This window comes from Amphiprion ocellaris, chromosome 3 (assembly GCF_022539595.1).
Source record: "Amphiprion ocellaris isolate individual 3 ecotype Okinawa chromosome 3, ASM2253959v1, whole genome shotgun sequence".
NCBI classification, from domain to species: domain Eukaryota; kingdom Metazoa; phylum Chordata; class Actinopteri; family Pomacentridae; genus Amphiprion; species Amphiprion ocellaris.
In genome coordinates this window covers 18,094,434-18,112,077 of record NC_072768.1, presented here as the reverse complement: position 1 = coordinate 18,112,077, position 17,644 = coordinate 18,094,434, and the positions used below count along the sequence as shown (strand labels likewise).

Here is a 17,644-nt window from a genome sequence, read left to right as displayed (position 1 = left end):
AGGTGATACTTACACCTCTGAGGGAACAGTGGGCTGCCCAGGTACATGGTGGACAGAACAGCACCCACAGACCACATGTCTTCTGCCTCTGAGATAGGAAGGCCCAGCAGAACATCAGGAGACCTGGAGGACGGAAGACAACAGTCAGTGATTACAGTGACTTCCTGCACAGTTTTACACGTTCATGATTGTTGGTGACATCAGATGAGATCAGTCAAAGAAGTGAAGCTGGAAGAGAAATCTTCGAACCCACCTGTATCCAAAAGGCTGCACAACGGAGTTGCCCTGGACTTCAGCAGTCGGGACGGCTGAACCGAAGCCGACGAGTTTTACTCTGAAGGTCTGCTGGTATCGCTGCTTCACCAACATCACACTATGTAGAGTGATGTTTGTATGAATGATACCAGCAGTCTTCAGAGAGTGGAGTGCAGAGAGCAGCTGCAGGGCAAGAAGAAGAAACAAAAGCTGAATTTTATGTTCAAATGTTGGTGATATGTTGGTTTGATATGTTCTGTATAAGTGTAGACGTTTGGTGACAGAATCATCAAATCCACGTACCTGCTGTGTGATCGGTCTGATGACTTGAAATGAGAGAGGTTCTCCACGTCTCTCCCTCAAGAACTCATGAATGTTCTTGTCTAGGTTTTCAAGTATGTCCTTTGTATTCAAAGTTCTCGGAGAACTGAACAATGTGGACAGGGTCAAGGCCTCAAATCTTCTGCAGAATATCCAGCTGGAGAGAAAACAGAAGACATCAAACATAAGATGCAGCTCTGTACCAGTTCATGTTAACAATGTGATGAAATGTGTGAGACTAAGACTGAGGATCTACCTCTCTGTTGGGCTGCTGGGAGTCTCTGGTGGTCTTCTTGTAGATCTTGATGGCAAACAAACATGTAGAGAAAACTGTGTTCAACATCAGGGACAAACACACAACTAACACTGATTATTTGTGGACCATATAAATGAGGAGCACCCATCAGAATGTCACAAATATAACAGTGATTATTAAAACAACAACAGATTCAAAGTACATCGTTATCAGTTTTTAATTAAACATAGTCTAAGGTCTGTTATTTTCAGACTGCCTGACTGAGTTGATCCTCAGCTGGAGTCTTTGTTTTCTACTTTGATTTTGTGTTTAGTCTGCTCTTCAACTTTACTGGCATTTGTTTGTGTCAATCAGTTCGTCCTTTGTGCTGATTTTTGTAAAAATAAAAATAAAGGATAAGAAGTTAAAATGTGGATCAGAGTGCTCCTTTATAGGTTACAGTTCACTGCACAAAAGCCCGTTGCACACAAACTTATCCTTAGCAAATACACCTGCAACCCCATCTCATTAAACTGGCCATGTGACCAAGTACTCCAGCAAATCTACAATGCATTTCCTGACCCGTAAACTGAATGTCCTTTGTCTTCTGCCTTTTCAGGTAATACATTTTCACCAATACATTAGCATCCCTACAAACTGCATGCTTCAAAGTAGTCAAACAGTTGAATTCCCAATTGTCTAAGCGAGTGTCAACCAATAAACTGAACGTTACAATCTTCATGTAGTAACCATTTACTGTAGTTTGTATTTCTTAGGTCTACATAATAAGCACGAAAATGATGATATTCAATCAACTCTTTATTGAAATGTTTTCATTTTACACGTCTGACATGCAGAATTCAGTAAAGCTTTTTACTTCTCTCCTTACTGTACAATTCTATAACGCTTCACCAGATACTATTTTCGTCTAGACATTTTTATTTTTTTTACTGTGCTTCCCAAAACACTCTGCTGTCTTATATACTGTCTCTTTGACCTCCCTCTCTTTCTGCTGCAAGTCCACCTCCACTTCCTACTCACTAATGGATTTCATGTCATTGCCGAGTTATCACGCCTGTAACCTTCATCGTCTCTCTCTTTATCTCTCTCAGGAGGGTACCATCCGGTGAAGATCGGGGATTTGTTCAACGGGAGGTACCATGTGATCAGGAAGTTGGGGTGGGGCCACTTCTCCACCGTATGGCTGTGCTGGGACATACAGTGAGTCACACACACTCCCAGACATACACACAGACATTATAGCACAGTACAGGCTTTCAAAACCTGCTTCATCTTTCTCTCATATGTGTAAACATTAAAGATGTACACATGCTCACCACAAACACGTCATGACCCAGAAAGAGCACTCAGACACTCAATACAAGCTGTCACACACGAACACAAGCTCTCTCACACACACACACACACACACACACACACACGCATGTCAAGGCTCCTGCTGCAGTCCTTCACTTCACCTTGCTCTCTTGCACACACATCACATAAACCACACGCGCCACACATGCATTTGTTGACAGGATCTAGCATGTCACTGCGATGACAGCTGCAAATAACACCACTCTGCACTGGTACCAAAGCCATCCATTTGCACTACGATGTTGTTTGCTGTGTTCACGTGGCAACCAGGGCGGATGGATGACGGTATCGTCAACCTAGTGTCACCTTTCACTGGCTCATGCACACACATACACTAACTCATTTACTCATGTCGCTGGTGTTAATTACACTAATGGTGCTCATATCCTGGCAAGTTAGAGTTGGGTTACCGTAGGCACACTGTACACTTAGTCACAATCTGTGACAAAAACTGGCTCTTGGTTATCTTCACCATGCCACTATTCGGATGTGCGTAGTCTTCTGCCATTCCTCGTCAAAAGAATAATCACTGTTCATTTTCTCATTCTCCGTTTTTGGTTTTCTTTGACTTCTTTTTTTCTCCTTACTGTATTAGTTTTTGTCAATTTTGATTGCTGTTTTACATTTACATTGCTCCTCTTATAGTTTCTTTTGTATTGTTGTTATTGCTGAATAATAGACAAAACAAAGATCGTTTTGATTTTTTTGACAGCCATTGAATGAATGAATGAGAATAACTTTTTTTGCATTTCTTTTACACTGAAACAAATATAGAAATAATAATGTGATTTTTGCTGTAATCTGTACCAAACAAACATGTTCCCTTACCTCTGCAGAATTTGATTTGTAGACCGTGTAGCACTGCAATGCATTATCTAAATGTTGTGACACATTTTACATTTATCAAGAAATTTCAGCTCCTGCAATTTTTGGGTATTGGACTTGACCATATTCCAATCTTGTTAATATTTATTTATTGCCAACACTAATTGTTGATGTGTTGTTCTACGCTTTATATTATTATACTGTTTGACTTAGATTGTGTCATGTACATATTGTGTATTGTGTACACATGTTGTTTGCACTAAGTTTAAAAATGCATATTGTTGACAGATGTTAGTATTTATTTTTTAGGAAAGCAAAATGTACATGATTCTTCACTTCACTGTACAGCAGACAAATATTTTTATTTTATTTATTTATCTTATTTATCAATCTGTAAATTGTCCAGAAATAGAAGATCACTGTATCTTTCTCAATTTCTCAAGTGTTCCCAAATATAGCCATGAAGCCAGTTGAAGTATACCATGAACCTAGTAGTAACAGACACGGTTACGATGTAATAATGATTATCCTTCATGGTCACAGACAATATTAAAGCGTGTATGTGTGGGACAAAGACGTGTGTCAGTGGTGTCCTATTTCGTAATGTTAAGATAATTTCTTTGTAATAAAATGCCAAACAGCTCATACATATGCGTTCCCAGCAGCAGTGTGGGCAGTGTGAACGACAGCCAGCGAAGCTTGGACTGTCATTGCTAGTTTATACTGGTTCCCGTGGTAATTCCTCTTTTTATATCTCTTCCCATGGCTGCATTAATAAGCACTGACGGCTTTAACAACCTGTTGGTGTGTGTGAGTCAGTATATAAAAGAAAAAGATGTGTTTAATTTGTTTGTGACGTTACAGAGTGAAGAACTTTGTGGCGATGAAGGTGGTGAAAAGCGCCCAGCATTACACAGAGACGGCCCTGGATGAGATCAAACTGCTGCGATGTGTGAGAATCTGATTAGTTTGACATTTTGCTGTTTGGGATTTTTCTCTAGCCTGTCTTTGTTTGTTCCTTTTGATTTTGTAAGTCCTTCTCTTCATAGTTTTTATTGTCATATCTCTCAACTCTATATTTAATCCTTTCTCTTTTCCCAAATTTCCCTTATCTCTTCTTCTTACTGCCTTCCCCTGCCACTGCTTTTCCATTTCCTCACCTCCTCTTTTGACACCTCACATTTTCCCTCTTTCTGTCTCTCTGTTAACAAGAGGCACCAAAGATATACTGGTCATTTATCTTGCATGGTGGCTACAGAGGACAGGCATCTCACAATCAATTTTTCAGCATCTTTATCTCCCACATCCATCTCCGTTTGTCCTTTTCCATTCCTCAGCTCCTTTTCCTGCTCCTTTTTCCACATCTTTTACGAACTGACTGAAAGAGTCACACGTTTCCTCTTCTGACTCCTTCAGTCCTCTCCTTCCTTCTTTGCTCTGTTCTTTTTTTTATGTCTTTCTTATCCTCTGGCCATGTTTACTGTATCTTACTGTCCATCTTGTGCGCCAGGTGAGAGAGAGCGACCCCAACGACCCCAACAAGGACATGGTAGTTCAACTGATAGATGACTTTAAGATCTCTGGAGTCAACGGCATACGTATCCTGATCAGAAGTGTGTGTTTGTATGTGTGTGAGTGGCAGATATGATAATGTGAGTCCTTGACTCCCCCATCCCAGATGTGTGCATGGTGTTTGAAGTGCTGGGTCACCACCTGCTAAAGTGGATCATTAAATCCAACTACCAAGGTCTGCCGCTGCCATGTGTCAAGAGCATTATCAGACAAGTAAGGACACGCGCACAAATTTGGATAAAGTGTACACCTGACCACTGCAATCCAGCATTTGTACAGTTACACAGATTTCTCCAAGAGGTCAAACAAGAGGACAAATTCAACACATATTTGTCCAAAATTAAATGGCACCAGTATTCACAGATCTGTTTACCATTTGCATGTTTTATCCACATTTACACATGAGGTGTTTTGCTTTTTGAATGACACCTTACATTGTAAACATTTTTCATTATGTTGAAGCATGGGAATTCATCAAGGAATGAAATGGGTCTTAATACTAGTCACAAATCCACTTGCACACTGCACACATTAAAAGCATATTAAATTCTACAGTGATGATGATAAATGTATGGTCACAAAGTTCTTTCTACTAGCCCTTTTCCCTGCAGAGGTTTTGGCCTGTCTTAGTGGAAAAAACACTGGTGTATTTGTTAGCATTAAAATATATCTGGATTCCAGGGAACTAGTTTTGTGCATGCTGGCTCAGTGTCCTGGCTCACTGGGATGCTTGATGGGACCAAGCAATTGTTCGTGAAATTTGTTTCACTTGTGCTTTGGATTGCTGTGAAAATTATCCATTTCTAAAGGGCAGTTTAGTTTCTGTTGTATGAGTCCAATAACACATCACAAAAAAGAAAATTAAACCTATAAAATTACAGATAAAAAGAACAGTGAAATGGTACAAGAGAGAGCATAAGATCAGAATTAAGTAAAATAATGTATCACTTCAAAGATCTGCTTAAAATTACAAGTGTAGGAGTAATAAACAATGTGCACTAAATGGGATGACCTTATAGCAGAGGATTTACAAATTCTCAAAACCAAATCTTAAAAAAAAATAAATAAATGAAATATTTTCAACTTGGAATTCTTACATCTACCAGCATTTTAATTTGAAATACTTTATACAAATCTGTGAATTTTATTCAAAGATTCACATCAACATTGGTTTACATTTTTTCATGAAGTTCTGAAGGCTTTCTCCAGTCAAAAATTCACATTGTGTTTAGGTTCTTGTGGAAACGTACTGGGGTGTAGACAGTATATAATTCTGTGTATTTTATATGGTACAGAGTAGTCTCATATCTCCATTATCAAATTGGAGTTTTACTGATGCTACAGTACCATTGTGTCAGTTCAAGCATGTTAAACGCTATGTCTTCAAGGATGTCTTCAGATTTTTGCATGTCAGTACATAAACCTTTAAAACTTTTTCTTCACTCTGTAAGAGATGAAGGAAAAAATGTACAGTGATTTTTTTGTGCAAACACATATTCCAAAGTTTATTTGTAGCTAATGTGATTATGCAAGTTTAAATTTGTGTAAAACACATTTTCTTATTCCACAGACAATGCTTCTGTGCTGACTGTCTGTGGGGCGAGAGCTACACAAACAAGGAATTTTGTTGTAATTTTACAAGCTCTCTATTTGATTTGACTGTACTAGAAAGCTGATGGAACATGTCAGTTTAAGCTAAAGCTTAGAATGTATTTTTGCACGGGATAAGGATATAATACAATTTTATCACCTGCATTGAAATCACCAGAATGATTATAGCAAGAAAAACCTGTTTAAATGTCCATATGAGGGCTATGTTTGTAGATTAGTCATGAAAAAATATGAGTATATCATTTTAGCCTTTCTGTTAAGCACTGACTTAACTAAAGCAAACTTTTAATGTGTCTCTCTAATATAATAACAATGTGAGAAGGTCATTTAATGTTACTATAGCTGGAGAGTTTTTGTAAATTGGTTGAAATGATAAGCAACAGCTTCTGCCTTGTAGTTCCCTGTGTGAATCCTAAATAAAACAGTGATATTACTTTACTAGCTTCTTTATGGGCAAAAATAAACCTTGCATATCATGAAACGTGTTAATATACAGACTTTTTCTATCCATAAATAAATAGGGGTAAAGGTTAAGAAAGCTTTGTAGCTTGTTTTGTTTCCATATCCCAAATATTGCTTGCAATAGATGGACTGAAAGGCTGGTATAAAAGAGCAAAATAAAACTGCAGATAAAGTAATCAAATATATAAATGCACATGCAATAGTTAGGCCAATAAATGTATGTGCATGCAGTTGTTCACTTCACACTTTAGTGCCACTGCTATTCACAGACGCAGGACTTGGAGGCATTTTCCCCTCAGCCACCTGATCAGCATGTGAAGTTGTTTAGCCATCTCAGCCACTGCCAGCTTCTCGAAAGCTGAGCTGAAGATGAGTAGAAATTAAATGAGGCCGTTCTCTGCTTCAGTCTCGAGGCCTCTAGACAGAGACAAATGAAAGAAACAGTGAAACAAAAACATCAACAGTCTCTCCTCTCTGCCTTCAGACACTGACAAGCATTGGAAGAATGGGTAATTTGTCTCAGAGAAAGAAACAAATGAAAGGGAGAGGCTCAAAGAAGGAGATCTGGACAGGGAAAGGGCGAGTGTTTGCATCTTTTTGGCTGTGTACATGGCTGAACAAGAAGTATGAGCGTGTTTTTTTTAGGTATTAAGTGTTTTCTGTTTGTCCTGATGTGCTTGCAGGTCCTGCAGGGTCTGGACTACCTCCACACTAAGTGTAAAATCATCCACACGGACATCAAGCCGGAGAACATCCTGATGTGTGTGGATGACGTCTTTGTCAGGCGTATGGCCATGGAGGCGACCGAATGGCAGAAAGCCGGAGCCCCACCACCATCTGGATCAGCAGGTAGGGACACGCAAACATTCTCACTGTGTGTAAAATGAGAAAGCTTTGGGAAATTTCCTGCAAGACTTACTTCCAGACATTAATACCACATTTACATCTGCATGTACTGTCTGTTACTTTTTTTTTTTGCTTTAGAGGTGCAACCATTTGTATTTCCCCCAGTTTCTAGTCCATACTACAGGTTCCTTATTCCCCACTTGTCACCAGAGGCTCTCGGGGCCACTTGGCTTTAACACTGAGAATCTCAGGCATCTATTAAATCTCTTTTTGTAACTTATTTTTATCATTTGACTTTTTTTTAGCAGATGATAATTCTTGTTTTCATTTCAATTATTTTATCTTATTTACATTTTAAGTCTTGATTCTTTTTGCTTTTCCCATTTGTTTGTGTTGTAACACTCTTTGTGACTTTGAAAGGTGCTATATAGACCATACAGAGAACAGACTGGTGCCACTCTTATATCTAATTCTGAGCAAGAAAGCCAGAGTATTTCTCAAACTTAAAATCTGTAAAATATACTTTTTTCCCTGAACTTTGTAACCAAATTTAGTAAAGAAACCCCAAGAAACCTAAACTTCGTGGAGGAGAACCTAGCAGCAGCCTAGTTCCACAATATTAAAGTGAAGTCTGTTAGATTATTGCATTCATGTCAGACACACAGATTTTTAATCTTAATTTAGATTTCGGCTAAAAGGTGACATCTGCAATATATGTAGGAGGAAAGCGGCTCATATTCCTGATTTGAAATGGTCATTTGCAACAAATTTATGGTAATAAATTGTACGCCATAGGAACAGTAACAAAGCCTCTTTTTTCCCTCCAAAAGACCATGTTTAATTTTGAAGTACTCGTCACAAGAAGGATTCTCAGAGAAGCCTTTTGTGCCTCCTCAGCTGCTTCCCGTTTGGTGCTTCACAGAGACATTTCTTGTTTTTTTTCATCTCTTGTCACCAAGAAAAAAAAAACTCAAGTTCTTGAAACATACTCTTGACGAACTCAATATGAACCCTGTCCCCTCGGTGAACCCCCCAATGAGCTGTCAATTTCTTGCATCAGCCAATGGAGTCTTTTTCAGCCTTAGGGTAACCAATTATACTGCTTACATTTCTGCACGTCAAGTGGGGCACAAAACCATCAGCTGTCAAAACACGAGGGCCTGGTGGTGACAGAATCTGTCTGGGGTTGAAGATACAAAATAAATAAATGTTTTATTGACATTATAATGAGTGGAGACATGTGCTTCAAAGGCAAACATCTTCTATTTCTGTTGTATTTGAAAAGACATATTTGTGATGTATTTCAGAGACGACTGACGCTACGGAGGACACAAATGGCAACATACCATACAGACTGTTAAAACAGGTTCATTTAGACATATTTTTGGGGTACAGAAAAAGCAGTGTGAAGGTGGAAACCCTTGACCAGTCAACAAAAATCTACCTATCAATCCCTAAATTAATGGTGTGTGCACCGCTTTCAATGCTGACTGTGCATATTACCAGAAAATATGAGAAATCGAACCTATTTAATTTGCAAATATGTTTGGAAATGGGCAACATTCAAACCTGAAACTGTTTGTTTATATATGAAGAATCGCTGGACTGTAACTCTTTCAAGGTTCGTTGCCTGAAGAGATGAAGCCTTGAGAAGAGCAAACCAGTATTAATATAGATCTGGAATGAGCGAGTTAGGTCGTTTTAGTGTAAAAGCCCTTTTTCTGAATTGGTTTGCAATCTTTTCACCTCAGATTCTTTGTTAAGTTTTTAAAGGGAGCGTGTGCAACAAAACTTAGTGATCTAAAACGCACTGTCAACTGTTAGCTCGGTGGTGTGATGGATTGATGTCGGTGAAACTTTGAAGCTTCTGATTGTTGTTGTTTTTTTTTCTGTCTGTCAGTTAGCACAGCCCCCCAGCTCAAACCGGTGAGTACAACTGATGTGAGTATGAAATGAGAGGAATGCACACACACACAAACATACGCAATACACAAACAAGAAGCGTCTTTAAATTTCTTGACAGCTTATCACCTGCTGATATTAGTCTTCCTATCGAAGCATCTACCATTCTATATTAGCAGGAACATACGCTTAGTTCGTTCAAAGAATCTTAATTAAATAGGATTACCATTATTTTAGATTTCTAAGCTTAATGTACAGATCAAGTAGTGCACTGTTCTATGAAAGTTATCTAACTACTAAATAAAGCAAGTAGAAATATCCCTGTTTGTAGCCTTATAACTAAATTTCTTCATCTAATTCCATGAGATTTTAACGTGTTAACATAGCTTAACTTTGTTCATAATCTGTTACTTCTCTTTAAGTCAAACATTTATGACAAAATTGGCATCAGTTACAGTTGAAGTTCAGAAAAAGACATTCACAGTTATTCATTATTTAGAATTTATCACTCCAAACTCAGCTGTGTCATCAGGATTGGATGTGGCATGTTAAACAACTGAAAGTGTTCTAACTTTTGTAGAAAACCAAATCATCGTGTATTAAAAGCTCACGGAGAACGCTAATTTTCTCAGCCCATTTACTAACCAAAAAATGCGTATCCTATTTAAAATGTACTGATAGTTTGTATACAGAGAAAATGTTAGTCGACGTTACTTAGAAATCACAACCCACCATTCAAATATGTATCAAATGTCAAAGCCTTTTTTTTCCTTAAATACCTACTATTCATTTGTGTTTTTGGCTTCCTTGTGACTCTCCCTCTCCTTCTCCTGTCCTTTTTTTTTTTAAACCCAGGTGGGAAAGATCTCCAAAAACAAGAAGAAGAAGCTGAAGAAGAAACAAAAGCGGCAAGCCGAGCTGCTGGAAAGGCGCATGTTGGAGATTGAAGCCCTGGAGAGAGAGGCGGAGAAAAGGGAAGAGAGAGCCAAAGAAGGGGGAGAGAAAGGGGCACTTGAACACAACCTGCCTTCAACGCTGCAGCAACCACAACCACAGCTGGGTCCCAGCATGGCCCTGGGAGAGAGCGACGACGACGACGATGATGAGGAGGATGGCGAAGACGAGGAGGAGGAGGGAGGAGAGAGGGACAGGCCCATCCGGTTGACTAATCATACATGTGAGTCATGTGATTATGAGAGCTTGACCCAAAGGTGCTGTTTTTTGTGAAGATAAATAGTTTTATTACAATCAGACATATTTTGGCCTTGGACCTTCCTCCACAGTTCAAATGAGTAATGATTTTTTTTTTTTTTTTTTTTTTTTATTAAAAAAGCCAAAATATCCAATATTACACAAGAAAAAAAGTCACTGTACAAACTAAACTATTATTATAAGCAGATCTTTTTCCTTATCCCTTTGATCATTTGATGACCTCTCAGATTTATCCTGGCACCTTGTGGGATACCAACAAATAACCACTTACGCAGAATTTAAATGTAATTTTTTTATGGCTGTGCCGTGAAATATCTTGTCTTCTAGACTGGGTGTTCTTATACACAGTTCTCAGAATTAAAACTGGCATATTTGGTATTTTTTGTTTTTTAAATAGCAATTTTACAATGATGTTTGTGCTAAGCACACTGTGTATTCTTATTTGCTGAGTGTACATGTTTTATTATCATCATTTTAAATACATTATTTGGTCTAAATACTGGTTCAGAAGGTTGAACTTAAGTACAGTTCAGTATAAACAAACTAATTTCAGCTTGTCCCTTATTGACACTTCCTGTCACATCTGTTTTGCTTTTGTTATGTGGTTTTATGATGTCATATTGGCTGTTTATAGGCTGTGTAAATAAGTGTCCCATTTGTGATGAATTTGTTCCATTGCATCCTCGTGGCCTCTTTTCAGACCTCTAACTCATCACCAGCATCTCTGATTTGTTCAGCAGAACTGATATGAGCTTAATTCCCATTCCATCTCATTTTAAGGGAGACAAATTGACAATTCAATCAGATTATCTGGTTAGCATAGAGAATTATTGTTTATTGAAGGCAGTCTGGTTCAGAAAGCTCATTTTGGCTGAACTGGATCTCTATAATGCAAAGCAGAACGCACTTTGTCACCTTATAAGAACCTAAGTGTATTCCACTTTGCATTCATTGACAGTCAGTAGTTTATTATAGTTTTTGTTATTTTCAGGTTTGTTTGTTTAACCTACATCTTGCTATAGTGTTTATTATTAATTAAAAACAGTGTAATGTATAATCTTTTTAGATCCTTAGAGTTTAATTTGAGATAAAGGAAACATTTGCTGCAGTCTAATGGTATATTTTCAGTGGAATGTACCTTGAGTGAAAAGTGAGCAATATATTTAGTTCACACAACGTAATCAGATTGGCAACAGCTAGAACAGAATTTTTTCGAAAACAGAGCACCAGCTTTGACAGAGCTGCATCATGAGTGAACATGTGAGTATGTGTGTGCAGGTTTGTGCAGTCTGTCTGTGAATGAATAGGATGTGGATTGGCTCCAACCACTCGGCCCACGCTAGTCCCGCTGTGTATGGGAGGCTAGGCTGATTCACAAAAAAAAAAAAAACGTCTTTCTCCGTCTCCCTCCTCCACCCTCTGTCTCTGCACCTTTTGTCTCTTTCATTCTCGTACTCTCACTTTTGCCTCCTTCTCTCTGATCTTTTTTCTCTTTTCACACTCTTTTTCTCTGCCTACACTGTCTTTGATTGCGCTTGCTGTATATCGCCTTCCCACCCACTTCCAGTCTTTACAGTTTTTTATTTCTTCTCTCCGTGTCAGGTGCAGCGCCTCCCCAGGAGCAGAGCGAGGCACTTCACATCACTGATGATGACCCTGATGAGGAGGTGGAAGAAGAGGATCAACCTACGCCCATTGCTGAAAAAGATGTCACCATTCCCCCCATCTCAGAGGAAGGTAATGGAGATCCAACACAAAGAGAGCAAGAGGAGCGGGAGGAGCAGGAAGAGGAGGAGGAGGGATTGAAAGGGACAGAGAATGAGAACGAGGAGGAGGAGAGGGAGGAGAAAGTAGAGGAGGAGGTTGAGGAGGAGGAAGAGGAGGAAGAAGAAGAAGAGGAGGAGGATAAAGAGACTGAGACAGAGGAGCATGAGACAGAGGAGCCAAAGAGTGAGAGCAAAACAGAGGAGGAGGCAGTGGTGGAAGAAGAGGAGTTAAAGGAGCAGGAGGGGGAGGAGGATGAGGAAGAAGGGGAGGAAGAAGATGAGGAAGATGATGAGGATGATGACACGACCGCTGACCTCCTCACGGACAACATCTCGCCCATCAAAACCCACAACAATAAAACCAATTCGGCCAAAACCAATGGCCATGTTTTGTTGGGCTCTGAGGGATTGAAACCGAACCCTGGCACAACTCTGCCTCCTTCGCCCACCCCCGAGCCTCTCCTCTGCCCCCTGGTGGAGTCCGAGCTCAGCTACACAGACAGGGACAACTCTCTCAGTTCAGGCTATGAGATGTATAACGGCGAACTGGGCGAGCAAGGACTGACCAACGGCTCCAGTGAGCGCCATCTGGGCGCACTGCCCATTTTCCCTGACTTGCCCTTGGATCCTGAGCCAGGAAACCCCATTTCTGTTGGGACAGCAGACATCGGTGCAGGACCTTTACCAAACAGCCCCACTGCAGACCGCAGCCGCACTGTGTCATCCTCCAGCACAGGAGACACACCCAAAGGTGAGATATGGTTGTCCAGTATTTACTGAGTTACACACACAAAATGATTAAATTCAGGAATAATTACAGATTTCCAAATTCAAAGGATCCATAATGGAGCCTCAAAGTGTTCAATAGATCAGGGATGATACCTAACAATTAGTACATACCATGATTTAGGAACCGCTCAGTACAGGTATGACGAGAGTAATCTTGGGCATATTCCAACAAAATGTCATATGTAATCAAATTTTAAAATATCTGTAGCTGTAATTATATTTGTTTTAAGCGTCATAAAACACTGATGAGCCAAAGCATTATGACTACCCATACTTAATATGCTGTTGGTCCTAACGTGACACCAAAACGGCTCTGACCTGCTGTGATGTGAACTCCAATTTTAAAGACCTCTGAAGGTGTCCTAAGGTGTCAGGCTCTAACACTGTAGCAGCAGATCCTTTCAGTCCTGTAGGCTGCAAGTTGAAGGCTACACAAGTTAGAATTGCTGATCTAGTACATCATACAGATCAACTAAAGATCCCAGGCACCTGGATGACATGGCAACACTTTAAACTCTTTGTCATATTTTTCAACCATTCCGATACCATGTATGATACTCGGGAAATGAATGATGAGTTGTTCTTGGGCTGCAGCAATGCTTCGATAGGTGGCATGTACCCAGGGTTTCCCAGCATGCTCAGAACATCACATTTTCTCCACTGGTTTGTCTTTTTCATACAGTGCTTCCTGGTATCATGTCTTTGCCAGGTAACCAGCACATTGTGTGATGTAAGAGAGCCCTCCAGTAGCCATCATTGAATTAACGTGATTTCAGCAGGACAGCCTGTTGTTACAGCTTCATGGTTTGTCTGTCCTCAAACCACTGATGATAGGTACCAATCACTGCTGACCAGGAGCACTCCACAAGCCTTGTTGTTCCACTGATGCTCCTGTTAGATCATCTGGCCATAACTGGCCCGTGTCAACATCTGTCCCACATCCAACATGTTGACTAATACAATCAAATGTTCACTTATTGTCTAATATATCCTTCACTTTGACACCTGCTATTGTTCCAAGATAATCAACAGTATTCACCTCATCTGGAGGCAGTTATAATGTTTTTGGCCTATTAATGTACACAGATCAGCCACAATATTAAAATCAGACAGGTGAAGTGACTAACATTGACTGTGTCATTATAATGACAACTGTCAAGGGGTGGGATATATTAGGCAGCAAATGAATAGCTAGTTCTTGAAATGATGGTGTTGGAAGCAGGGAAAATGGGAAAGCGTAAACACCTGACTGACTGACTGACACAGACCAAATTGTAATGGCTAGATAATCAGAGCAGAGAATTTATGGTGCTTCTGGTATACAGTGGTGAGGAGCTACTAAAATTAGTTCAAAGAAGGACAACTGGTCAACTGGAGATAGGGTTATGAACGCCTTAGGCACATTGATTTTCATGGTGAGTGAAGATTGGACAGTGTGGTCTGAATATACAGAAGAACTACTGTAGTGCAAATGGCACAAAACACTGATCCTGGTTACAATAGAAAGGTTTCAGAACACATAGTGCATTGCAGCTTGTTTTGTATCTAGCTGCGTGTCACCAGTCAGACTGCCCATGCTGACTCCTGTCCATTGCTGAAAACGCCGACAGTAGCCATGTAAGCGTCAGAACTCAACCAAGCAGCAATGGAAGAAGGTGGCCTGGTCAGATGAGTCATATTTTCTTATACATCATGTGGATCACTGGATGCATATGCGTCGTTCACCTGTGCAAAAGGTGGCAGCAGGATGCACTGTGGGAAGAAGGCAAGCTGGCAGAGTGAGAGCGATGCTCTGGCCAATGATTTGCTGGGAAATATTGGGTCCTAGCATTCATACGGATGTTACTTTGACATGTAGTACCTTTCTAAACATTGTTACAGACCACGTACACACCTTCATAGTTACAGTTTTCCCTGATACCATCGGCCTCTTTCACAATCATAACAACCCATCAACAGAACCAAAACTGTTCAAGAATGGTTTGAGGAACATGACAAAGACTTGAGTGTGATTACTTGGGCTGTGAGTTCCCAAGATTTTAATCAAATTAAGCATCTGTGGGATGAGCTGATCCATGGAGGCCCGACCTTGCAACCTCCAGGACTTAAAGGATCTGCTGTTCACGTCTTTGTGCCTGATATCACAGAACACCTTCAAAGGTGTTGTAGAGTCCAGGCCTCAGCAGGTCAAAGCTGTTTTGGAGGCAGGGGCACCTATACCCATTAGGGTCGCGAGCATGGCTGGAGTCTATCCCAGCTGACTCAGGGTGAAGAAGGGGGCACCCTGGACAGGTCTCCAGTCTATCACAGGGCTGCACATAGAGACAAACGATATTCACACCTACGGATAATTTAGAATTACCAATTAACCTCAGCATGTTTTTGGACTGTGGGAGGAAGCCGGGTACCCGGAAAAACCCACTATGCACAGGGAGAACATGCAAACTCCATGCAGAAAGATCCCAGGCCCAGGCCTGGATGCAAACCGGGGATCTTCTAGCTGCAAGGAAACAGTGCTAACCACCAAGTCACTGTGTGAATTGCTGTCATTTGTGTTGTTGCTAGGCAACATGTGATAGCTGAATAGAAAGGGGTTCACAAGGAGCAGCTCTGAGTTTTAAACTCAATGTCAAGTTTTTGAGATGGTAGAAAAAGAAATTTCGTGGTTGCTGTCAATGTCAACAATAGCAAATAAGATGGCATCCACCTACATGGTATCATTAAAAGTGTGGTTCTCTGAGAGATAGCATTATGTAGCCTTGCACAGGCAGCTTCTCTCCTCTTCTTTGTCAGAAGAACAAACCCTCATTGCTAATTTGCTGTCATTCAGTTGTCCATGTCTCTTTGTGTTTGTTGCAGTTTAGATTTATTTTCTCTCTGGATCGCTGTCTCTTACTCCTTACCCCTGCAACCCCCACCTCTGATGCATGCTGCAGCGTCATTATGGCTAACAATATTTAGGACCTCATTCAAAGTCCCTCTCCAGTTATTGCCTCTATTATAACCTCTAAAAACTCATCTCTATGTATCAAAGTTACAAATTCAGAAACGTTTTTTCCATGACAAAAAGGCCTTCCTGCTTTAAAATGCCTTATCTGTTGTGTGCTGTAGAATATATGGATCAGTGAAGTTTCCCCCCTTTTCCCAACCATTGTTCCACTACTTGATGTACCTCAAACACACCATCTCATTCTTGACTTGGTTCAAACACAGTAAAACTACTATAGAGTACACATTGGCAAGTACATTGAAATATTGGAGTAATTCAGCCATATATGTTGGAACTAGAAACTAATTCTGAAGAATAATGATGCAGACGTTTGTTACGTATGAAACCCTGAAAATCTGAATCAGTGTTTTTGAGACTGTCATTACTCCACCAAGGAGGCAGTGCCTCAGTGGAGTTATGTGACAATCAGCATTGGTCTATCTGTCTGTCTCTCTGTTAGCAACATTGCTCAAAAACAGATTCATGGATTTTGATGAAATTTTCAGAGAAGGTCAGAAATGACATGAGGACCACTTGATTAGATTTTGACAGTGATGCGGCTTATAGTCTGGATCCACAAATTTTTAAAAGATTTAATCCATCGGAAATGATACGAAAATTGAGCAGCTTTAGCGGAGTTCTGCGCTCTCTGAGTTTTCTAATTTATACACTGCTGTTTTTATGTGGAAATGCTGAGCCATGGCGTTGACAGCTTCCTCATATGGACATATTAGCAAGACAAAAAAATTAGGAATCTCAATTTTCCTACAGTCCGTTGACGTTAGTATCCAGTTTCACTAAATGTCAAATATGTTTCAATTTGAGTTTGTATGATTCCTTCTGGGCTGCACAGTGGCGTAGTGGTTAGCACTTTCGCCTTGCAGCTAGAAGATCCCTGGTTCGCGTCCCGGCTTTCCCGGGATCTTTCTGCATGGAGTTTGCATGTTCTCCCTGTGCATGCGTGGGTTTTCTCCGGGTACTCCGGCTTCCTCCCACAGTCCAAAAATATGCTGAGGTTAATTGATTAATCTAAATTGCCCGTAGGTGTGAATGTGTGAGTGCTTGTTTGTCTATATATGTAGCCCTGCGACAGACTGGCGACCTGTCTAGGGTGTCCCCTGCCTTCGCCCGAGTCAGCTGGGATAGGCTCCAGCCCCCCCCGCGACCCTAGTGAGGATTAAGCGGTGTATAGATAATGGATGGATGGATGGATGATTCCTTCTGAAAAGTGTTTATGCTTTGTTTTTAGTCTTTGTCACAGTTAAATAACACTTAGTATCACTCATTATTACAATTTCGTGTCCAAATATCTCCTCTGGGTATTATTTATGACTCAGCATCACCATTACTCATCCACCTACAGCATTCAGTTTAGTATCAATAACTTGGACTGCAAATTCTTAGCTTTGGGGTTACTTCAATGATCACATTATAAGAATTAGTTTCTCATGTTTGGATTTCTTGTTAAACGAACTGAAGTGA

At 40.3% G+C, this 17,644-nt stretch overlaps 1 protein-coding gene across 6 annotated transcripts in view; it reads left to right on the top strand.

The window, feature by feature from the left end:
- srpk2 (SRSF protein kinase 2) overlaps window positions 1-17,644 on the top strand; it is an 80,924-nt gene that overhangs the window by 53,812 nt on the left and 9,468 nt on the right. For 4 of the 6 annotated variants that reach the window (XM_035940588.2, XM_055008520.1, XM_055008510.1 and 1 more), the window contains 8 exons: window positions 1,924-2,032; window positions 3,878-3,965; window positions 4,524-4,611; window positions 4,692-4,798; window positions 7,342-7,507; window positions 9,405-9,445; window positions 10,262-10,583; window positions 12,221-13,135. In XM_035940588.2, coding sequence (XP_035796481.2) covers window positions 1,924-2,032; window positions 3,878-3,965; window positions 4,524-4,611; window positions 4,692-4,798; window positions 7,342-7,507; window positions 9,405-9,445; window positions 10,262-10,583; window positions 12,221-13,135 — 1,836 coding nt within the window. The remainder of the gene's footprint in view (window positions 1-1,923; window positions 2,033-3,877; window positions 3,966-4,523; window positions 4,612-4,691; window positions 4,799-7,341; window positions 7,508-9,404; window positions 9,446-10,261; window positions 10,584-12,220; window positions 13,136-17,644) is intronic. The other 2 variants (XM_055008516.1, XM_055008522.1) reach the window with 1 other exon arrangement.